The sequence below is a fragment of the Sparus aurata genome, chromosome 4 (genome assembly GCF_900880675.1).
Source record: "Sparus aurata chromosome 4, fSpaAur1.1, whole genome shotgun sequence".
Taxonomy (NCBI): domain Eukaryota; kingdom Metazoa; phylum Chordata; class Actinopteri; order Spariformes; family Sparidae; genus Sparus; species Sparus aurata.
Genome location: NC_044190.1, coordinates 10,088,978 through 10,114,338, shown reverse-complemented (window position 1 = coordinate 10,114,338; position 25,361 = coordinate 10,088,978). Strand labels below are relative to the sequence as shown.

Sequence of the window (25,361 nt, the reverse complement as noted above, 5' to 3'; positions counted from 1 at the left end):
ATATAATTCTCTGATCCATTGTTGATATACAATTGTTGATATGGGCAGCTTTTGCTCTTGTTTTTTCTGACTGACAGTTGAGAGATAACAGGAAGTAATGGGAGAGGCAGAGCAGAGATGACATACAGTAAAAATCCCTGGCTGGATGCAAACTGGGGACACTGTCCGTCACTATCTAACCCTCAGAAAGGGTAACTTTTATGTGTGATAGTTGCAGAGCTACTCAAGTCATGATGGGACATGTTTTAGTACACTATATACTCAGCCCGGTCTCCTCTAGAATTACATTCATATGGGATGGTACTACAGTACGGCACTTATGTCCAGCGCTCCTAGTCATCAAAAATTCAGGAAGCAGTGGGACATTACAGCCCGCGCTCACTTTCACCGCATCTAATACTGCAGTCTGGTCGGTGGCCGTATTATTCTAAGTTTGACACTGCAGTTACCCCTCTAGTGTGACTTCTTGAAATGCCCCTAGTGGTATCAGGAGCGACTGTGTCGGGGAGTCATGGTGGTGATTAGATGGGTCAGACCTTGGACTTTACCTCGTGAAAACGAGGGTCGCTTCCCGTTTGTCACCAAGAGTCAACAGGGAGTTATTTTTTTGAGTTATGTAGCATAAGTTAGTTTGTGCATGTAAATGACTAGTTTCAATGATCTTTTCCTAAACCTAACCGTAGTTTTTGGTGCTTAAAACTGGCAGGATGGGAGTGAGTAAAGATTAAGATTACCATGTTTTATTAATAACCATCAATTTGAATTCTAACCATAGTCATTTACCAGAGTTCAGTAAGAGCCACTTGCATGAAGGAAGGAAGCAAGAAGATTTGGTTAGAGTCTGCCAAGGTGTTTTAAATAGATTAGGCGAGGTATAATTTAGGGCTAAAGTAATGTGTTTTTCATGGCTTGGATTTTGGAGGAATGCTGCTACCTGGAACGACAACAACTGACGGTAACTGTTCTCAGTAATTTGCATTAAAATGTTAATTAAGCTCTAGTCAGATTTGAGTCAGAGGTTGGAGCCCGCAGATAATATCCCCAAAGAGGGAGAAGGAAGGAGGCGAAGATATTTCAAATGAACACTTTCCGCCTGAGACAGAGGCATTTCTGGTATGGTTAAATATGCATATCAACATACATTCAGTACTCTATCACTGTGTGCATTCAGGCAGTGGGTTTTAGCTGCGGAAGGGATAGGTGCATTGGAGCGGTAGACCATGAGATGCATGGATACTGGGTGGGATGAAAAGCATGAAATAAGTTCTGAGGGAGACACATACAGAGAGGCAAAGACTGATCACATTAGTGGGATATACCTGTGTATTTTTCACTGTGGAGTTCATTTCTTAGCTTTGACCTTCCAGCTATAGGACGGTTTTGAGGTTGTAGTGAGTTCAACCTTTGCAAATGAGGGGAGCCATTTATTTTGGGAATCCCTTTGGTGATAAGCGGTAGTGGCTTTGATGTTCCAGGCACTGGATCAACATAATAAACACGGAAAGTGCAGAATAATGCAAAGCAGAACGCTGACGGTCTTCTTGGAGAGTGTTTCCAGGTAAAGAGGCTTTTTTTCTGGGTGTTTGGATGAACAAAAGCTTGAATGAGAACTTGACTGCAGGCTGAATCTCTGTTGTGTTGCATCAGCCAGTGACAGAGAGAGGCAGACTCAATGTGTATACTCATAAAACAAGTTTGTCTTTTATGTCATGCTGTAATTATCCTTTTAAGTAGTGTAAAACATGTTACCTCCTGAATTGTACACAATGTACCGCTAGCTTTGTGTTTGAGACAGCTGACAGCCGAGGTTGAAGTTTCCTTAAATGCAAAGTTCAATATAAACTGCACGTGGCTGTCTAAATGTCAGCTTTTAAGGATGGAAGAAAAAACTATGTTTTTAAGATTGACACCCGTGATATTTTAAAGTTACACATCATTTTTTTGAAAGGTGTTTTTGCAGCTTACAGTCCTCAGCGTTACTCATAACTTAAAGAGCTCGGAGACAGGAAAAACAAAATCTCTTCCTGAGTGTTAAAAAAAAAAAACGAAGAGAAGTAAGATGGAAGCAATTAGTTGATGTTGCTGCAGCAAATATTAGCAGCTTCTCCTCAGAATGACAGATGATGAATAGATTTTCCCGACGTCCATACTGCTGATCCGCTGCGACACCTCGCTCAGTGGCTGTCTGGTTCTCCTCTGCGTGGTCCTGAATGTCAATCTGCAGAGCTCCCCCACACTCAGACAGTAGCTACCAGTGATGCTGCACTAATTAGCCAACCCTCTCGAGTAGCCAGGCCCTCCCAATGGCATCTGTGCCAAACAGAATTATTAAAGAAGGAGGGAGGAGGAGTTGCACCTCCTCTGCAGAGGAGCAAACACCCAGGTTCAGTTTAGCATTCACTTCGTCGCCCTCTGGCTGGGGAGCCGACGCCGTCATCAATATTAACACCTAGATACATCCGCCGCTGGAACGCATATTTTTTACCCCAACCTAATGAAAATTTCATGTGAATCACATAATTATAATTCCTTATTTAAATGTGCACTGTCTGAGGAGCGGAGATGATTTGTGCGCTGAAAAACAGTTGTATGTATGCTGATGCTGCGTCTGCTTTAGTGTGTATGTGCGTGTGTGTCGGGTGGGTGGTATACGTCCTTGCAGGCATGGAAACAGAGCTACCTCTCTTATAAATAGATTAATTTTCTACACCGCTAATTTTGTAATTTAATAATCATTGGCCCCCCTCTTCACAGTGCTCGGCCTTCCTCACCTCCTGTCTTCTGGCATTCCGTTGGCTTTGATGGCTTATTTGCTGATTTGTTTATATATTTATTAATTCATTTACCCCCCTCAATCCAATTTTAGCTGACATTTCTTGTCGGGATGCGAAGGATGACCTTTGAAAACAGAACACTTCCTGCCAGAGATGTGAAGGAGGTCTCACTCTCTCTGCTCAGAAAACACTCCTCTCCTCTCCTCCTCTTCCTCCTCTTCCTCCTCTCCTCTCCTCCTCTTCCTCCTCTCCTCTCCTCTCCTCTCCTCTCCTCTCCTCTCCTCTCCTCTCCTCTTCTTCCTCCTCTCCTCTCCTCTCCTCCTCTTCCTCCTCTCCTCTCCTCTTATTTTTTTAGCCACATTTACAGCTACAGTTAGCATCCCCATGTGCATTCCATAAGGAATTAGCATTATCATGCATAAACCTTAAATTAAATCCAGATTTTTTTGGAATGAAGGTGATTTTCTTCCTTGCTGAGTGTCACCTCTAGTTGTATCTGTCAAGTTAATATTGGCCTACAGTTTCAGCTAGCAGGTGGTTAGCATAACGACTATAAATGGGAAACAGCTAGCCTGAATTTAATGTATCATTTTATTGACAAAATCTAACACAAAGTGTAAAAATGAGTTTGTGTTTTTACACCTATGCTAAACTAAGCTATGCTAACTTACTGCTTGCTGTAGACCTACAGACATGAAAGTGTTCTCATTCGTCTCATCCAAATCTCAACAAAGTGCATAAACCTGTTCCCTTAAACATCAGACTATTGCTTTAGATGTATGTATATCCAAGTGGCAGTGTTAAGATAAATGTATCAGTATTTTTAGTTTTCTTTGTTGTTTTCTAGTGTCAAGCTAGCATAGCAAAAAGAACACAAGTCCATGAGCGCTGAATAAAGGGGATGAATATATCCATCACAGATTACGTATGAAACAAACATGTATGTTATTGAAGAAGAACATGAACAATGAATAAACACATAACTGTGAACGCTCCCAGGCTACATTTTCAGCGATACATTTTAGAGGTACTTCTCTCTGAGTCACATTCCCAACTCGTCAAATACTGACGCCTCGGGACGGCGACCGCCCTGACCTACAAACACAAAGCATCCGTATTTGAAGAGTCAGAAATTAGACGAAAATCATCCATCATCAGATGATGGATGATTGAAGCATTAACTTTGTGTTCGGGCTCCTGGTGTTTATCCAAGCCTCCTTCTTTTCTTATCCTTCTATTCTCTGTCCTATTGTTGTGTATGTGTAGTTATAACATTTTGTCGGGTGTTTTGTGTCTACACTTACTCATTGATTAATACTGTGTCATTTTTATTTGTACTTTTGGTGGTTGTTATGTTAATTAGAACGCCGGGAAGACTAGGAACCACTCTGTGGAAGCTAATGGGGATCCAATAAAGAAGAATAGAGAACAAAGCATGTGGTTCCAGGGGGTCCCTCACAAAATATGTTTATACATTTGTGGTGATTAACTAAATATAACTGATTTCATTTGACATCTCTTGTACAGTTATGAAACGTTTTAATGATATTAATATTAAGATATAGAATAAACAACCACCTCAGATGAAGGTCTGTGGTCTGATGTGTCTATTTGAGTAGCTCACAGGTCTGCAGTGTGTTTAGAGTGCTGCAGTGTAATGTATGTATATCTGAAGCTGCTCAGCCTGTCAGGTGTCTATTTCAGAGTCTTTCATTTGACGTGTGTCTATTTGGAGATCTGTGGTATAAATGGATGCCTATTTTGGGGTATGTGATTTGACGTAAGTGTTGAGCGCCCCTGCTCTGCATCACCTAACGAGCTGCTGTTTGCTCACCCACCCTTTCCTTCTCTCTCTATCCCTGTAATGTATTCTCTCAGTGTATAATACAGTCCCTTTGGGACCACAGGTTTTCTCTGGGAGGTGAAATTTCATGCATCATCTTTACATATCCTCACACACGTCCCCCTGTTTTCAGAGCGGCGGTGCGTTCTCACAAGCACATATTTCAAGGTGACAGTATTTAACCAGTTTGTGAGCGGTTTCATACAGACGTGCTTGTGTGGGTTTTAACCTATGTGTGTGTGTGTGTACATCTATGTGTTTTTGTAGGTGTGTGTGTGTTTGCATGTGCACATGTAACAGCATGTGTGCATGTGTGATATCACAGGAAATAAGAAAGACCTGCAACATCCTTAGCTCCCTGTTGCCATGGAGACACTTCTGGTTACAGGAGTATCTAATAGGCCTTCCATACAAATTAACCTTCCATAGTGTGTGTGTGTGTGTGTGTGTGTGTGTGTGTGTGTGTGTGTGTGTGTGTGTCAATCATGTATGTAAATTACTTTTTAATATCCTATAAATATTGGCTACTTCTTGCTCATGAAATGCTTTATTGTGATACAAAATGATATTTAAATATGTATCTATTTCATTAATTTCACATTGTTTTTAATATTCTATTATATTCTATTTTTTTGAATATTTTTTTTGTTTTTACACATTTACATAGTGTGTCTCACTCATTATACGTGCACTCTCCTGCACTGCGCGTGTCACAATCAGTAGCTGGCAGGATGACTCCTTGCTGCCTTATAGACACTGTGAGCTGTGATATCACGTGCGGCATTCAATGTCACAATAACGTGCAAAGAATATGCGTCATTAAGTGAGTGTGTTCAGCTAAAGCTACCCATCCATATCAGATTAAACAGATAGATCAGACGTTACTCTTTCATTTCCCTCTCATGATGTAATACAGTACATTAATGCAGCATGGACTGATAATAGGATGTGATAGTGTACTTTATGACATAATGCTGTGTTAATTCTCTATCAGAGAGGTTGTTTTTCTTAATAACTGTATAGACAGATGCCTGATGTCCATATTTAACTGGTTCTGGTCACATCACTTTTAGGGCTCTGGCTATTTGTTATTGAATTTGGTGGCTTCCTGAGCCGGAGGGGTTCCTTAAGTCAATTGAATTATTTGACTTGAAAGCGTCCAACTTTCTTTTATTGAGTTGGCTGAGCCCTGAAGCTCTGCACAGCCAGGCCTGTTCCCTTCCTTTGTCAGTACTACTTTGCCTTTTTTCAGCCATCAGTGCAGGCCTGTATATCCAGCTTCCCCATTTTCTTATCTTATTTTAGTTTAATCCATTTTATTGTACTGATTTTAATGATCTAGTAATGTTTCCTTGCAGATGTGCACAGCAGTGCTGTAGGTCTAAGTACACAATGATGTAAATTAATTTTACCTGAAAAGCAAGAGGATAAAATGTCAAAATGACCCAGAGAAAGATTTGATAATTGGGTTTCTGAATCTAACTTTGTAACTGAGGAGTGGGTAAACAAAAAAAAAAATGAAACAGAAGAGAAACAGAACAGACATGAAGCCAGAGACATGAATTCATTATTCATTTTAACTTTCTCTTTGTTTGTCTTTCCTCCGCAGAAACTTGTCAAAGAATCCTCTCACCACTCTGTCATGGCAGCTCTTCCAGCACCTCCAACTCTCCGAGCTGTAAGTCTTCTCTGCTCGTCTGATCTCTCTCTTTGGCTGTTGTTTGTATTTTATTACAGCCATTTATCATTGCTCCCTGTGCACTATCTGCCACAATACAAATTGTCTTCGCCGCGCGCCATTATAATTCCTGTCTTTGTTGTACAAAACCTCTCATTTGTCTGAGCACATGTAAAAGATTGAACCTATAGGCGGTATGGTAGCACTGTGATCGTATAAGTCATTTGTTGACTTAATTAACCCACACAAAGGAATGTAATGGCCTGGTAGGAGGGAGGGAGTCTAACCCCATTTTCTTGTTTGTTATGAATATTTCAGCGATCATTGTGTTTATGAAATGAGTTTGCTCTTTCACCACCAAGGAGAACATTGCGATGTCGACCCGCTTGTAATTTACACATCATTATGCCTGTCAGCACTGTCCATCATGTGAACCATCGCTCTGCTCCGAGCACTGAGCACTTCCTGCGCCTCCTGGCATATAAAGCTGAGGTATAGCAGGATGTGATACAGGACTATTTCAAGCAGGCCTCCTTATTGTTCTATTTTCAGAGGTAGAAGCAGGGCGGGTCCTCTGAGAGCACGACACAATGCTGATCTGGGGTAGTCCTGTTGCTGTACACAGCAGAGCGCAGGGAAAGCCCGGCTAACACTGACACTATAGTTTTGCGTTTCAGGTTTTTAGCTTATGCCGTCATCCTGAGGAAAATGTATGTCACGCACGTGCAGGACCACCGATATTACACAACGCTCAGCCTTATCCTGTGTAGGAAGCAGCTCACACCAGACCCCATACCAGCGCTACACAAGTGTCATCTCACTGTGGGCCCTCATCACAGGCAGATGGGCGTCTGAATCCCTCATTGTCCCTGTTATTGGGTTGTGAATTTCATACTTCACTGGATTGTAGAAGTTCTGTACTTTTGTTGTCTTATACCAGCTGTCCAATCCTGACTTTGTGGAAGCTAGATTAGCCTTTAGCCTTTTTTTATTGCTGCTGCCACTGCAGTGTCTAAGCCATGTATCCCATGCTTCCAGATGAACAGTATACTCCTGGTGGAAAAGGTACTTCACAATATCTCAGTATCTCAATAGCTCAGTGTGAAAATACTAAATCACATGTAAAGTTTAGCTTTTCCAGAATAATAAAACTTATTTTTCAGTCAACGTCTTACTGTGAGTTTACAGCAGGCCACATGAACACTCAGCCTTCTGCCAAAGCTGGAACGGTTTTGGGTATTCAACATAGCAAATTTCTGCATTTCAGCTGGACTCTCTAGTGTAAAGTGGGCGAGGCTGAGCTGCAACAATTAGTCCATTGGTTGTGTGAAAGAAAGTAGCTTCGCAAAAGTAAAGTTGAACCAAACGATGCGTCTAACATATTAAGTTACTTCTACAAGTCAATAAAAGACAAACTACGTTTACTTTTATGACCAAAATGCTTTTTTTGTCCGTTACCTCACAGTTTCATCTCATGTGTTGACACGACTACAATATTGGCCCTGTCTTTAACACACTGGTACAACCTTATCGAAACTGTTATTTACCTTTCAGTTATCCAATGTAGTCATCAGCTGTTTCTTTTATATACTTTAAAGGGTAACTTTACCAATTTTTCACCTTAAGGTGTGTTTACAGGTTTTTGGGAGTACCGATGGTCGTGTGAAAAAGTAGTATTAAGCCTTTAGTGGCTGGTGTCGTCACTAAGTGGTTAAGTTGCATTTTGGCTAATGTGGGCGCCAGGTTTAGAAAAGCAGTCCAGTGGTCTAGCACTGCACTACTATGAGACTGTTGAACTCATTATGAGTCATTTGTTCTTACTTTTAAAAACACCAGTGGCAATTTATAAGATTACATGGAGCCTCATATACAGTAGTACTCTGCAAGACCTGTAAACACACTTTATCTGTAACAGCGGTGAACTTACCCTTTAATACAACATTACCATTGACGGCGTCCTTGGTTTCCCCTTCAGAAATCTCTCTGAGTATTGTCCGGATCATTATTTTTGAGTGGGGAACTCCTAATTGATGATAATTAGAAATATTTTTAAACATTTTTTTCTTCTTTTAAGTCATGAATATTTTACCTTAAATTGAAGCCAGGACTGCAGAGGCTTTAAATTAAAGTTTTATCAGCAAAGTGTGCTCATAATGAGTGTAAGTATATTTCAGTGTTATATTATTTAAATAAACTTTCTTGTGGGATTATTGGATTCATGTGTAAACAGCATTAAGGGCTGGTGAAGAAGGAGTCATTTAACTTATTTTATACAGTTGAGTTGTTCAATCCATAGTGATTTATAGTGATTAATTACCAAGCTGATCATATTAGTCATAATTACGGTTTGGCCATTGAACATACTGTAATTTCATCCTTTCATACAAGAAAACTGAGATGAGGATCATTTTGCCTGCAGTCGCTGATTTAACAGAGAGACGACCTTTTATCCCTACACACAAATAACAAACATAACTAGCCCAGCTCCTTCCTAGACTAAATCTGCATTAAAGCTCACAGGGCTCAGTTTGCTCTGATGTGCAATCCTATTTCTTCTTAAGCAACCATTTTAGATGCGTACAAATGGTGTCTTTGTTGTTCTACATGAAAAGCAGGGCCAGGGTGATGCCCATGCCTGCTAGGGAATGCTGATGAGGAGTGAGGGTTTATGTCCATTCCATTTGGTGTGTTTGGTTAAGAGGTGTCAGTTGGAGTGGCGTGGCGGCACAGACGTGGGCCGAGGCGTTATGCAAGAAGGAAGCCATGTGGAATCGGGCATCGCTAATAGGAAATGAGTCACTCTATCATGGGCAGAGTCGGCGACGTGGCCCTGACATCATTACTTTCTTCTCTGTGTCTATGTGCTCACCCAAACCGTATTAGCCTGGTGAGTGCCAATCATTCAATCATGCCAAATGAAGCGCACTCACCGGGCAGCTATTGCCTTTAATTATTAGGATGAAACACAATGCTGTATCAATGATAAGTGGCCACCCGCACTGCTGAACTACACTGATATTATGTAAATATAGGAAGATCAAACCGGCTGAAATAATTTCCGTTTTATGTGACGAAAGGCGAGCATGGGCCTTTGCCATCGAGGTGTCGCTACACCCTGTTATCTCAGTCACTCTCGGCCCTGTTATTGTAATTGTGTTTCATTTTTTACCAAAGAAAGGGGACAAATTTCAAAGCTCTAACATGGTGAAGGTGACCTGCAGTGAATACCAGATGTACACATACATAGTTCCTGAAGCCTGGAGTTTGCAAATGTTAAAACACCGATGCTGTCGTTGATTCATTCATTGTACAGTTTCCACAGGTCCACTGTTTCTGCTTCCACAACCTTCAGTGAAAAATGAGGGAGGACGGTCGGCACACAGACAATGGAGGGTTTTGAGGAGCCATGTTTTAGGGCCATATATATATATATGTATATATATATAGAGAGATATATATATATATATATGTCAATTCATTTATTAAGCTAATTCTACTATAGTAGAATTAGCTTAATAAATGAATACATACATATAAAAAAGGAAATGCTCAAAAATGAATGAACACAGTTACCTAATTTAATGCTTAAGAAATACAGAACTATGTAATAAAATGCAGAAATAAATACCTCCATAATTTAAACCTTAAATAGATCACAGAATAAATGGAACATTGAATGTATAAATGTTAAACTTTTAATGTTTTAGATATATTTGTATGTGTTGTCTTTTGTATATTTGATTTATTGCATATCCATTAATGTATTTATTAAATAAATGAATGAACAGATGTTGGAATTAATATATAAATACATACACATATGTATACACAAGTTTAAATAGATAAATAAATGAATAAATACATCTAACTTAACTCAAATAACATTTATATATTTAATGTGTGATTCAATTTGTGATTTACTTATTTATTTATTATATATATATATATATATATTGTAACAGTTATGTAATGATTCATCCAATAATTTATGAAAGCATTGGATTTAGTTAGATTTAATTATACGATTATTCATGTGTTTAAATATTCATATATTTATATCAAAATTATATCTAATTTTGGTCCTTAAAACCCTCCATAATTTTCCCATCAAAGCTGCTGACCGTAAAGATAATACAAAAACATGTATAAGCCTCCTCATGTTGTACTGAAAATCACCATTTAAGACAAATGTGGTTTCATTGAGATTGGTCAAGTTTTGCATTATACGCTACATTTCCTGCTTTAAGTGCTCCTCCACACATAATTGATTAGGTGTAAAACATGTGTTACTCGATAAAAAGAGGCGTGGGCCCATTAAAGAACTGTTCATTCAGCTACTTTAACACAAAGGCAGGACTTCTTCATTAAACTCTCCAGTGGGTCCACTCAGTGTGACCCAGGGCTCACTCACTACCCACAATTAAAATCAGATCTGGGAACAAAAGTCAACCTGTATGATGAGGTTAAAAGAGATAGAAAAAAGAAAAGTAGTTCCCATCAGTCAATGTACATTAAGTTTGTTTCTCCCTTATCAGGCGCTCCTTATCGAGCCTAGTGAAGTGTAACTGCAAAACAGCTTTGTTTTGCAGGTTGGTTGCACAGATATTTCACTCTCCTTGCAATATCTGAATATCAGTGACAACGACAATACTATCAGTAAAATCTCAATAATCTCAAGTCTTTTGTGGCTCCTGTGAAAAGGCCCCAACATCACATGAAGCTCTACAATAGACGTCTGCTGTGTGCTGCCTCTGGATGAGACACAGATAATCGGCTCTGCCTCTTTGTCTATGTGCCCTTTAGCCAAAGGACCGGAGCTACTGCAGCAGTGTGCTGCATAGGCGGCGCAGCCAATCCAAAGCCTGAGAACAGCAGTGGGGGGAATGTGGCGGCTAAATGCTAAATCTGCCGCTGTGGCTTCCAGGGTGATATTATTGGAGATTATTCGAAGCGGAGTTAGAGGCAGTCACAGACACCGCCGTCTTCGAGGAAGCTCATTCTGTCTGGTCAACAAAAAGCAGGAAATATTCTCCTTCTTTAGCCAGTGAAGCGATCTGCCTGAGGCAACGTGCATCCCCAATCCCTTTATTCTGTTAGCGCCTCTTTAATCCAAGCTCTCTGGAAGCAGGAGCCGACGCAAAGTCAAACATTTACGCCTCTCACTGCAAAATGGATTTTTCTTTGAATATGGATGAAATGTGAATAGATCAAACCTGTAATCTTCTGATATGACTGCCAGTGGATTAGGATGAATTAAACATTACATTTCCAAAGGCTGCACGACAGGTAAATTACTCATTTTTAACCTTCATTTTATTACGTCGCAGTTGCACTCAGGGCAAACTCTAACTGTAACACATGACATTTACACTTACGCTTGAACAACATCATAGACTTTCTTACAAGAGCAAATGGGAGTATTAAGATGTCAAACGTAATAAAAAAAGATTAGATTGGGGCAGCAATGGCCTGGAAATTAAAGAGGTCAACAGCTCAAAATCAAAACAGCCTCCTAGAATCTATGTAGAGAAAACAAGGACGAAACCTTTGCTGATAAACACTTTTTTTTGTGAAATTACCAACACAAGGCCTTTATCTTCTATATTAATATTCTCTTTCTTGACAGATATGATTTTATTATCCAGAGAAAACTGGTGCCCCTTTCAGATAGAAAAGTTGGCACATTTGCAGCAAGGTAAAGGCTGCAATGTGCTGCCTTGTCCATCTAAAAGGGAGGTGTAATATTCCTTCTTTTCCAAAAAGCCACCACTTGGCCACCACTGGGGTGGTATTTTTTATTTATTTTTTATTTGAAAGTAGCGACCGTTAGTAGCTTGCCGCTACAGCAACAAGCGGACAACGAAGACAGCTACAGAGACCGAGGACACGCTAGCATCTCCTGGATCTCAGCGGCTGTCCAGTTGTTCATCTTAATGTCCGCGGATGAAGTGATGGACTGACTGCTGTGATCAGCTGTTTCCTGGTTTTAAAACTCCCCGGCTGTGGGTCGCACAACAGTGCAGATCATCGACACCTCCGCCCATCTCACGAAATTGGCCAGCACATCGACGGCTCGGATTTACATAGCAATGGAGGTGGAAAAAGTGTACCCTCCTAAGGCGTCATATTGGCGGACCAAAACAGACCTCCAGTTTACCGCCTTGTCTCTAAATCCGTGGACCTATCCGCAAAAAGGACGGCCAATTGGCGGCTTGCTCCCCATATAAAAACGGTTAGTGTTTTTTCCCTGTAATTGGGAAGGGCTTTAGACATGCACAATACATCGCAGTGGAAACTACAGATGCTTATTTCCTCACCAAGATCTTACAAGCTGAAAAGGAGGTCCTTCAGTCATCCTACAAGCAGCATCACCCATTATTCTAGCCTTTACCCAGCTTTGCTGCAATTACATTCAAATTTGTACTTTGACTTTTGTTTCAATCTGCACGCTCTACCTACAATATGACTTCTATTGAGGGTTTTAAGTATTTGTAGTGACGCGACATATAACAACTTGAATTCTGTCAGTGGAGAAGAAAATAACCCCAGGATGGAACTTCCCCACCAGAACTGCAGCCATTATTGCACTACTTCAACTTTACTGCCAACTTTACACGTGAAAGAACAGACTTCCCTGTGAAAGATGCTGCTAGCAAAGCATTTGGACAGTAACAGTGGAGCTTGAAGTCTCTGTACTGGGCAGCTCCAGGGTCTGGTCACCTCGTATCACAACAAGGTATCTGTACAGTATGTAGTCACTCATGTTGTTTAAACACTGCTGCGGGCCCTGTTGGGCGATAACAGGCTCGTAAAGGTTCCGTGCTGAATCATCACACTTTCCCCTGTTATCAATAAACCTGTTCACCTGTGGGATGCTAGCAGCCTTTTGTTGTCCCTGTCCCAACTTGCTTTCAACTTGTTGCTGGCATCAGAATTCATAATGAGCATTTATTAGAAAATCTATAAAGTTAATTGACACATTCGCCATTTTCCCCTGACATTACTCTCAAGTTGGGAAGCACAAATTGTAGCGTAATGCTTTGCTGCTGCTTTCCAGATTGTGAGTTGCATAGAAGTAGGGAGTCTGATAAATTCTTCTCATTTCACCACATACCAGTCATACAGTGACTGAAAAAGTGATGATGATGGACACTGGAAATCTGGCAGGACATTGGGTCAGATCCCGTGCGTTTCACAGTTTTAAAACATTTGTCTAGGATGTATATTGATATTTTAGTATTAATTCGCGCATTTCCTCACATTTCGTGTAAAATTATCAGCTGGTAACAAAAGCCAGGAAGGGGTTGAAAATGTGGTTGGCAAATCAGTTGTTTTTACTTGAAGTATGGCCTGGTGTCACTGCAAGTTTTCACTTTCCATCGTCTTTTCAGTGAGTGATCAATCAGGAAGCAGGGTTGAATTGAGTTAGAATTAGGGTTGTAATAATATACTGAATATAGGACACATATAAACATATCGTCCATGCCGAATAAACACATCTAGTACTTCTGAAAATATCCCTCTGCCAGAGCTGTCTGAAGAGTCCCTGCACAAATCTTTTGACTCTGAAGAAATTGCCTTATTCTCACTTTGATCATTTTCCCTACCTGGACCCCCCTGACCTGACTCGGGTGTCCCTTCTCCTCTCCGTGATTGCAGTGCAGGTGGTGCTGTCGATAAGCCAAACTAAGGTCTGACTCCTCAGACACAAAACGCTGTAGTGTAGTGTGGAGAACGAGCCTGCAGGGACGCTGACTGGCAAAGTGGCTGCAAGCGTAGAGAAAAGCAATGATGGTACAAAGCAGTGATTTATTATTATTTGCGGCATACTGCTTTATCCGTGACATAAGCAGAAGATATAGCATGAGGACGATGGAGCCGGTCCAGAGACAGCCAGGAGTGTGGTAAAGCAATGACACACACCAACTGTGGTGTGGTAAAAGCAGCTGTTAAGCAAATTTAGCAGGATCTGGGAAATGCTTATGTTGTAGAAGCTCTTGCTGATGAGAAGAGTATTAAATTTGACATCAGTTGAGTCAACTCTCCGTTTTTTCCAAATTTATTCCCCCCTGATTGATTTATACTATTCTTTCTCAAAACTCTAATCTCACCACCTCCTGCTGTTCGATGAAAACTGAGCATAATTTCACATTTCACCGAGAAGAAAAGCAGCACTGCAGCAGTGATGTATGGTAAACACGCAGCAAAACTGAGGCTACATCTGCCTTTTTCAGCCTTTCGCCTATGAATAGATGGCCAACTGTCAATCAGCTGCTTAGAGACAAGCCAATCTGATGGTGTGACAGCTAGATTATCTCTTTTCCACACTATAATAATAATGACAGTCCTGGACGCACTGTTTTGATTGACAGGCCATCCGTGGAAATGCAGTGCAGAAACGCAACAGCCATGAGTGTTTGCACCACAGATGGAGACCAAAAAAATAAAGATATATGATAAAAAACATGCAACACAAAATACCATCAAAAAAGAGCGAACTGACTGATTACTGAGCGCAGCCCTTCGCCATAGTTGCTACGACTATGACGATCTTATATTATTGTAGTACTGGTTCCACTGGAAATGAACAGTAATATGTGGAACAATGGGTTTTCTATGACACACAATAGCAACCAAATGCTGGCTTCTGGTCAAAGACCGCAGATGTTGTCAGTTAAACATAGGCTAATGCTAAAACCAGTTCTGGCTGGTTGAACTCCATTTTGAACTGACTTTTCAGTGTTTCCAGCGGATCGTCTTTATAAACGTCTTAAATGCAGAACACACAATTATGGGACATTAATAGTAAAGCTAAAGGTAAAGCTACATGTCCCTATTCATCCTGATGGTCTCATCCTTTCAGAACACAAGAGTGAAGCAAGGAATGAGACCTCAAACACGGAAATGTATTGTAATAGTTCCCTCGTCTTTGGGTTATTCCAGTGGGTCTGTGGTTGAAGGTGCTATTTGTAAGAAAAAGCTGACTCGTCTTTATGGAGTTCTTTGTCCTGATTGGATAAAGTGGGCAGGGATACCAGAACATGTCTCAGAACACAGAGGCTCATCTACTCACGTGTTCGTCTTCACAGGTTGACTTTAGTTGCAAACTGTTCTCAGTCTCTAACTCTCCAACTTTGAGATCGACCAATTTATAGTAATGTGTGCACAGTATAGAGTAATACAAGCTTGTGCTGACATTGAAGTCATGCCACTGTAGTTCCTAAACATTAGCTATTTCCTTCTAGTGACTGCGTTTATTTGTGATTATCTTTCTGAGAGAAATGCGTAAGTACCATAAACTCGTGTTTACCAGAAAGTTTATTTAACGCAATAATACACAACCCAATTGGAAAACATCTTGTGTCGAGGGAGCTGGCCGATGCTAACGTCCGGGTAAGCCAACAAAATGCAGGAAAAAGCTGTTTTTTTCTTGTTTGCCTGTTAGAAGTGACATTAACGTCAGTATTTTCACACAGTAAAGAGGAAATTATTTATGGTGGTTTGGCAAATGTTATGTTAGCAGGAGTGTGAATTGAAACCAAATCAAGTACAGGACAAAACTGCTGTTGTTGCTCTGAAGCAGCAGCTCAGAAAAAATAACTACCTTTTACCAGTGAGGATAAATTCACACACGTTATTTTTCTTATTAATATGCATTAACATCTGGGTGTGCTGTATTGTAGTAGAAGGGACTAACAGCGTGACGAGAAGAGCACGGTAAGCACACATCTTTCTGCTGAACTACCACAAAGCCAGGCAATCACAGGAAACACAACCTGCAGTCACACCCCAGATCAGTGGCACGCTGGTAAAATGTGCCAAAGAAGGCGATTTATTAAACACACAGGATTTAAAACCTAAAATAATTCCTGACAACAGTATAAGGAGAGGAAGCAGAGCATTCAAGCTGAGATCAAAGCGTGTGAGCAACAATGCGGTATATAGCTTATTGTTGCTTGTGATCCACGGCTCCTCAGCCAAAGCACCTGTGTGTACATTTCTCAGAAAAACAGCCTCCGGTGGTGATCATTAGCTCTCCTCTGGAGTAGCGGGGTGGATCGTTAGCCAGCTTCAAGGAAACATCACGCTGTTAGCTCTCTGCATCTGGGGTCACACTGCTGTTTGCTTTTATTCTTTCCGAAGTCTAATCTGCTCTCCTCCAGACATTTATCAACTTCCAGCCGTCAGTTTGCTGCACGTTCTTTTTGGTTCTTTTGTTGTCTCGTAATGTTTAGATGGTGCAGCTGAGAAATCACGATCACGTTGGCGTTCTGTTGGCCTAGCACACTGCACGGATGTGCAATATCCTGCTTTTCTTCTGCATCTGTAGCGCTGAATGTTGGCCCTGATCAGCTCTGCCCAGAGGAATAGAGGCTAATGTATGGAGGTGGTGGTTCTTATTAACAATTAACATAATTACAATATAAAGGGGGAAAGCCTGGGCCTCCCTGCGCTGGTGAGCTTTGATCCCTCGTGGTTCGACTTGTTCAGCATTAAATGAGAACCTCTAACGGTGAAATTCATGAAGGGAGCTACCTGTGTGTGGACTGAACTCCTCTGTGATTTATACCGTGTGGTTTCCATAGTCTACATAAGGATCACACACATTTATCCAACATGAATCTGCATTCTGGAATCTGTAGTTGCTTTGTTACAGTGCACCGTGTGATCTATCATTTCTGAATCTTAAAATTGATGGGTGCTAATTAGGCTCATTCCAGCATTTTAAGACTCAGTATTTTTAGCATTTCTCCATCACAGTTTCAGTGTTTACTCCAACTGCTCGTGTAGGAAGGCGTTCGAAACACCATTTAGACCTTCATGTTGGCAAATAAGAAGCTTAATTTTTTGGGTCAGTGATTCCCTAATAACTTCCCAAAACATTTCCTGGAAAGAATAATGTACTCTGGTGCTAATAAGAGGGAAAGTAGAGGCAGTGCAGGAGCAGTTATTGTAGCTTAGTTAAGTTTAGTCGCGTTTATTTTGATCAGTTATACAGTGTAACATTTTACAGATCATTTCTATTTGCCATCCGGTATTCCACTCATGTATGTGTAAAATCCAGCACACGGACAAACTGTATTTGCCTGTTTCATTGTGTGAGTGGTAAAGTATAATACACCTGAAATAATACCTGTGTAGCTGTCAGTAAATGGTCCGTGTGATGCATTCTGAAGAAATCATTTTGCCGCACTTGTTCGCAGCAGAAACTACATCTGCAAATGCATCTTAATGCTCCGTCTTTGTTGTCGCTGAATTACTTCCATTCAAAAGTATAAGGTTTATTTTCTTCATCTTGCATGGAAACTCTCATCAGAGAAGAAACATGTTTGTGTTGCCTAATCAGGATCCTATAATCAAGACACTAACTGCTGTTATTGACGACAGGAAGGGAGAATACATTTTTTTCCCTTTTGGGTTTTGGGTTGTTTTTACTCCATAATGTGCTAAAAAGAGAGAAAAGATGTGCTTTTCTTTGCAGATGTCTCTTCCTTGCAGCATATGAGTGAGCTCAATGAGAATCCTGTCACAGAGTGAATATGAAAAGGCTCTGCTCTGACTACAGTATCAGATCCACTGACCACCTGATAATAAGCGAGATCCACCTGAGGAAATCTATTCTCATTACTTTATATGGCACGGTGGACGTACCGCATGCATTATTCATGCATCCAGCAATATCTTATTGACCTCTGTCAAGGACATTTGGACAGGCATTCATCTTGACAAAATTGGCCAATCACAGCCTCCAAATTGGACATATGCAAAATGCAGAGGTGGAGTACAGTGTTGAATAATGTGACGTTCCGCTGCACGCTGCTCTGAGAGTGAAATGTATGCACAGAGGGCCTAATCACACCTGCCTGCCACTAGCACAGCCTGAGCTTGATAGCCTGAACACTGCGGCGACCTTTGACCTCCTCACATTTGAATGCCGCGGCGCAGGCTGTCATTGTTTTCCTTCTCATCCGTTAATTTGGATAAATCCAGCTGTTGTAAAACACGGTCCTACATCAGTGCAGTGTGATGCTATATGCCAGGCTCTTCTGAATGAGCAGCCACTTATACTGATTTTCATAGTTACTCATATTGTTATGATTGATTTTCAGAAGAATGTTGCTAATTAGGAGATTATTGTCAGAAATGCTGCTTTTTGTGCAGACAAAGACTGTTATTGCTTCCTCTCTTGCTGTTGCTAACAGAGAAGTGTGTGCGCAGCTTGGTGGAAGACTGAAGTTCATGTCAGCTCCAAAGGACTAGAATTGATCAGAATTGAATGTATAATTCACTACAGAATACAGACAATTAAACAAAAACAGGCTTTTATTAGATGATCAGGGGTTATTCTTCACCTTATGTAGATGTAGAACAACCGTTCCTCTCAGACGTTCCGCACTATGCTCATTTTCTGGTTCACACTTTTATTTTGTGTGTCTCCTAGCGCATTTTTATTTGCTTTACTGCGAAGAAATACTGTCCAATCTTATTCCACCTCTATTCACCCTCTGTTAGAACCCTCTGTTTTAGCTCCTGTATCTTTAAGTCCCCCCTCCAGAGAAGCCGGTCTGTTCTGATTGGACAGCTCTTACAGGCCTGAGCAGGCCCCGCCCACATATTTACATGTCAGCTCTGCCTCTGCCTCACTATGGGCAGTGCTCCTGGAAAGTGTCCACAGCACTGGTACTCTTTCCATGCCTTTTCTATTCAAGCGGCTGTGCAATGCATTCTGGTAGCACAGCGTCGCATTTTAAGTTGCATTTCGCTACTCATTATCTTTTTGTTGAGGTCTACACTACTAAATATAAATCTGGTGAGTCCAGCGCGACTTGCTGCATCTAGGAACACCTGAAACTATAAAAACTAACCACTGTAAAGTTAAAATGAAAACAGATTCAGCAGCAGCTTTTTTCCTCGCCTAAGAATGTCTTCAGAAACACATTTCAGTGCACTATTTTCGTAAGAAGCCGCCACGTCGGTCTGGTTTGAAATCAAAACAACCCACAAATGGCATTAGACCAAATCAGGTGCAGCATGTGAGAGTTGGGGTGGTTGTCGGAGGGTGTAGACCATGTTGGTCAAGCTGAAGGGGGCGAAGCATAAACACCCCAGCGGACACACACCTTTACTATGTTCTATGACATCACAACCTTAAGAACGTCTGACGGCTTATATAGACTTTGTGCGTTTCTCTGTGGATGTGAAAGCATACCTTTAAAAGAACATAGTGTTCTGAATTGAAAGAAAAAAACACTGCCAGCTGCACAGAATCTTCTGGTTGTCAGCATATCCTCTAACATTATTAGTTTGACCATTTTCATAGCTGACCTGAGATTATTAATGTGTGGAGTTAGCCTGGTAATCACACTAGACTGACGTTGTGTTTTCACTGTGCTCCACCAGAGCAGACCTTTGTGGAGTGACAGAAAAAGAAAACCTGCCTGATACATCCATCAAATCATACATCGGGTACAGCATGTTCTAATGGTGGCATATAATTATTGGACATTAAGTTATATGACAGTTCCACCTGTTGAAAGCCTCTCTACAGTCTGATCTCTGCCTGCATATTTTTATTGTGCACTTTGTTCACGCTTGCAGTTGCATTAATAAAAGCTTTCAGTGTCAGACTAGCTACGCGGGCTGGATGTGTCTTTGTTTCAGTCCATACTATAGTCCTCGGTATGAAAACACAGGTGCACACAGACGTACACAAAGACGTCCTGCTTTTATGCAGATATTTTTTGGGGGGGAGAATGGATCAGATTTTGACGAGAACTCCCAGGAAATACACTTAATCTTAATCCCTCGTGTTCAACATTAACTCACAACCTGGTTGGTTGTCTTGCTGATTATTATCTTAGTATTTGTTGAAGAGGCTGATGACCTTCACTTGCACACTGCTACATGATATTTATGTTGCGGAAGATATGAAGCATAATGTTGGTGTACTTATGTCACTGCTTCCATTATTTGTGCGTCCTTTCATGAAAACGGGTGTGTAGGTGTGTAAAAGAATACGAATACACTATGTGTGACTGACCTGTCATTCAGTGACACAATTTACCACAAGCAGCACAACACTTCTTAGATTCATAACTCATCAATAGTTATAACTTAAGATTTTGCCTCTTAAGTGAATGAACAATTCAAACCGTACATGCTAGCAGCGCGACTTCCCAGGATGCAGGTTTCCTGAAATGCAACCAAATGAAACAATGGAGGTGTAGAAAGTCCCAAAGGAGACGTACGCTGATTTTCAGGTCCATTCTTGTGTTTTGTGTTACTACTAGAATATGTCTACATGCTTAAGGTGCTTTTATGTGCTGTGGCACTGTATCGCCCCCTCTGTCTGAAATGCTCTGTTTAAGCTGCTGTCTCTTTAAGGACCCCCTCCCAAATACCCAGTCTCCTCTGATTGGTCAGCCCACACATGCCTGACCCAGCACCACTAACAACAACAGAGCAGCTGTGCTAAATCTATTCATACGTGCCAAACTAGCTGCTTGACATGAATTATGCAACGGTGGGACATAGAGACGTAGTGTGATTAAATATAAATTAAAGGCGTGACTACTGACGAGGTGTTTAAGGAGCAGTGTTTTCTGTGGGAGAGGGGGGCGTCCATCGGTTCAGACTTTTTCTCTTTCAAGATTTTGGAATGACAGGAACAAACCAAAAAAACATGATATGTCTCCTTTAAGTTGGATTTTAGGGCACTCAGTGAGGTTTATCATTAATTTCTACTCATCAGTTATACAGGATTTATTGTTCAGTGCTCAATAAAGCGCAATGTTAAAATCATAATGTAATATTGTAGCAGGCACTCGAGTGAGGGACCATCTCAAAAATGCAAAATAACGAGGAGAGCTTTTGAATATTTTGGCAGTAGCCCTGTACCTTTTTATCATGGACACTTCAGACCAGCTGTTCTTTATTTGGACATTTTGAGACAGCATGAACATCCATTTAAAAAATGATTATGTAATGTGGCCAATGAGCTGACATGGCCGGTGCTTCGTCAATAGCTTCCTCATTTTTTTTTCATTATAAACCGTGGCAGCTCACATGATCTACACAACATCCAGTTTATAAATAATGGCCCGAGATATTTTTCTGACATGAACAAATACGAACAGTGCTTTGCTTTAAATCCCTTGTGGTTACACTAGTGTTATTGTGTTGATCAGGTTTTTTTTTCCTAATTGTGTTTCAGGCGCCTGGACGGCGTGGTGTTCGACTGCGGCTGTGATATCCGCTGGATCCAGCTTTGGCAGCAGAAAGGAGAGGCCGGGCTCAACACACAGCAGCTGTACTGCAAGAATGGAGACTCCAAAATAAGACTGCAACACATGTACATCCAAAACTGTGGTAAGAATGGGGAGGAGGAGGAGGAGGTGGAGGAGGAGGGTGTGATCTGAATTTAAAAAAGAGGAAAAGAAAAAAGGAAGCAGCAGAAGGGAGAGGGAGCCAGCGAGGGAGGGGAGGAGAGGGATGGAGAGGAGGAGAAGGAAAAAAGTAGAGGGTGAAGATGACGGAAGTAGACACGAAAAGCAGGAGAAGGAAGGAAATGGTTAAAGGTGAAATGGAGGAAATAGAAGAGGAGCAGGGAGAAGAGTGGAGGCGGGAAGGGGAGGAGGTGTGACAGAGTTCAGAGGGTGAATCTGATGTGAGGAGCTGTGTGTTGATTCTGACAGAGGCTGTAGACTCTGCAGTATTATCTCCTGGTGGTGACTCATCCCTGTGACATCTAAAGTGTGTGACACCGTGTGTGTGTGTGTGTGTGCGTGCGTGTGTGCGTGTGCGTGTGCGTGTGTGAGTGTGTTTCTGTAGATGTGAATCCCATTTCCTACTTTGTACTCATTTTGTTGCAGTAATGAAAAGTGATTAATTGATTTGGTGTGAAAATATGTAGACACAGGCGGTGACAGGTGTGTATTAACATAAACATACACCCTGTGTGTGTGTGTGTGTGTTTGAATGTGCGTGTTTTCAGATTTGCCGGAGATCAGTGTGAGCCACAGCAGCATCCAGGTGATAGAGGGCGACAACGTGACGGTGAGCTGCAATGGATCCGGATCACCGCTGCCTGAGGTGGACTGGACTGTCGGCGGCCTGCACTCCATCAACACACACCAGGTCAGACACAAACATGCACGCACACACACACACACACACACACACACACACACACCTGTGAATTCACTGTCATCATGATGTTTTAGAGCTTCACACAGAAACTAGAGAAATGACAGAATAGTAATTAATGAAAATGACACCAAAGCACCCAGACATGTGACATATATTCTTTCCTTTTTTTGGACCATTAGCAGTCACATTTAGCCCACTTTGAGTCAACTGATGTCTAACACCCCTAACACTGCTGATAAACACACACTTCACAGGGTTCACATTGCTCCTTTGAGATCCACTGAGTCACTTTGTTGTCTTCTTGTCCAGAAGTTTAATGAATGTGGACTTTTGACTCTTGCGTAAGGCCCTGTTTTTTTTTAAGTGTGGCTTACTCTAACTAATGCAGGCTAAAATCTAATTATCAGACATAGAAGAAGAAATACTCCCATAGGTCAGTAAAAGCACTAATGCGACTGTGTAAAATAAGGCTGGTACAGGTTGACTTTTAAAGGGGCACTGTGTAGTTTCGGAGATCAAATTTTTAATTATTTTTTTACATTTATAATATTAATGAGGTAATAATACAGACTCTGAAATATAGATTTTTTTTCTACAATGTATTGAACAAGCTGTTCTCAAAGGAAAATAATGCCCTCAGAACACTGTTTGAAGCTACAAAGGTGGCAGAGTCCGCCATGTATTAACAGAGTTAAACAGTATAAATTGTGCTGTCGTTTAGGGTCAATTAGTTTATTCAGTTTATTCAGTCATGTGACCAAAGAGGGTTGGTTCATTTAGTTTTTCAGGCATAAAAAAATTAAAGCCAATGAAGATATTTCTCTACTGAATAAAATCTCTTCCCCAAAACTTCGTAGTGCACCTTTAAGTAAAAGTATAGAAGTATTTTAAGCTAGATCTACTTGCTGTAAATACATGTAGTAATGGCGCTGATGGCAGTGTGTTTGTAGCATGTTACTCTTCAAGCAGACTGAGGACGAGGAGGTTGAAACTGTATATGAAGTTACTCCAGTGGTTCCCAGGGTAGAGGTTGGCCCTTTCCAGTGAGTTACAACTTCAATCTGGAGGGTGATGGGTTGATTTACGAGAGCAGAAAGAAAAGTTCCTCTCCATAAATGTATATTCATATTTCTGACTAATTGGATTCATTTTGGATAATTAGACCTCTTAAACCAATTATGTAAATGACACCAAGCATGGAGGAAAATCATCAATACTGACATCTGAAGACATCTGAAACATGACAGGGGGTAACCAAGTGTCACTGTTATTTGACAAGAGGTCATCAGCAAAGTTATTAACAATCTTATGTATTTTATATGCTCGACACATGTCTGTGTAAAGTCTTACTTTGAAAATAAACCAGTGACAATTTGTCTACTCTGCATTAACGTTATTCTCATCCAGCCAGTTTACAATTTATTTGAATTATTATTTTTTTTCAAGTGCACTTTTAATTGATTTGTTTACTTCATCACACCTAGGCATATCGTAATGTGCATTCTCTACCCTTAAATCATGTTTGTATCATAGTTTTAACCTTTAAAACTCACAATTGCCATCAAGCTAACCGAATTAGCCTTGGCCTTTGCAGGTTCAGGCCTTAGGATGTGTTGCTATGACAACAGATCCAAGTTAAGCTACCTCGGTTATTCACATATTAGGAATAAGGCCTTAACCTACTGTGTAGCTGTGGGATTAGCTGTGCAGCATAGGTTACCATGATCATCTACCCCTGTTCTAAATAAGCTACTTTTGTGAGACTGAGAGGCCTTGGTTGAACCCACAGTGAGCCGGCTAACCCGCTAATCTGGCTCCCCGAGACAGGCCCCGGGGATGCTACAGCAATAACAACAGCAGAGATAAACAGCAGGAGGGAGAGAGCAGCCGTTTCTAAAATTGCTGTGTGGCTGAATTTGTCATCTGTGTCTTTAATGCTGGCAGTGACTTTACAGATGAAAGTTACCTCAGCCTCAGGCTTGATGTTTTAGGGTAGACAGACACTGTAGCTCATCGGGATGAGTGAAGCGTTGGGGAACCTGGCAAGCTGAGGACAAGAGGGGGAGCACAAGCATTGTGTTTGGCTACTTAACAGTGGAAAGCTGCGCACCGCTCTGTCCGATAAATACCAAAATGTACGAAATGTCACTCTCTACGTTCCTGCTGTGGTTCAAGTCCCTCAGTAGTAAAATCAGACTGGACCACTGCAGGTAGTGTGCACTCCTTCATTTTAGTCTGTTTTATTTCATCAATCACTATTGAACATCCATTTTTATCAAGGTAATTCAACGTTTAAAGGGTGAGATATGTAAGAATTGTAGAAACATTGAAGAAGTAATAAAAGCTAACTTTTAATGGGTAGCTACAGTCAGCAGCAGCTAGCAGCTATTCTTGTGAAAAGCTGCCTACTATTTGTTGTTTGAGTACAAATTAGGCAAGATTCCAATTCTTGCATAATGCACATGAGTTATATAATCCTAAACGCTATATATCCTTCACTTACATAAATATTTATCTTTTCTCCATCTGTGTATCTCATTCTGTTCCCAGTCAAATGTCTACTGGCCCAACATCCACTCCATCAACCTGGCTCTCTTCAACATGAGCCGAGACGACAACAACTTCCAGCTGACCTGCATTGCGGAGAACGTGGTGGGGATGACCAACTCCTCCATCCAGATCAACGTTCAGTGTGAGTTGGATTTCTCCCATGGTAAAATATAGTGATTCTCTGTCCGTGAACTGTGGGCAGCTGTGTGGCGAGGGCTACATCCAAGCCTTAATGGATGCAGTAACTCACGACAAACATTTTAAAGTCATACTGCAGGTTTTTCCTTCTGGAGAAACTGCTTCTGCTGTGTGTATATCACCGCTTAGATTTGCATTTTAATAACTAAAAATGATTCCCTTGAAAAGA

General features: G+C 41.1%; 1 protein-coding gene across 4 annotated transcripts in view; it reads left to right on the top strand.

Moving 5' to 3' along the window:
- ntrk3b (neurotrophic tyrosine kinase, receptor, type 3b) overlaps positions 1-25,361 on the top strand; it is a 189,345-nt gene that overhangs the window by 72,587 nt on the left and 91,397 nt on the right. For all 4 annotated transcript variants that reach the window (XM_030414473.1, XM_030414472.1, XM_030414471.1 and 1 more), the window contains exons 4-7: positions 6,227-6,295; positions 21,510-21,664; positions 22,290-22,432; positions 24,995-25,136. In XM_030414473.1, coding sequence (XP_030270333.1) covers positions 6,227-6,295; positions 21,510-21,664; positions 22,290-22,432; positions 24,995-25,136 — 509 coding nt within the window. The remainder of the gene's footprint in view (positions 1-6,226; positions 6,296-21,509; positions 21,665-22,289; positions 22,433-24,994; positions 25,137-25,361) is intronic.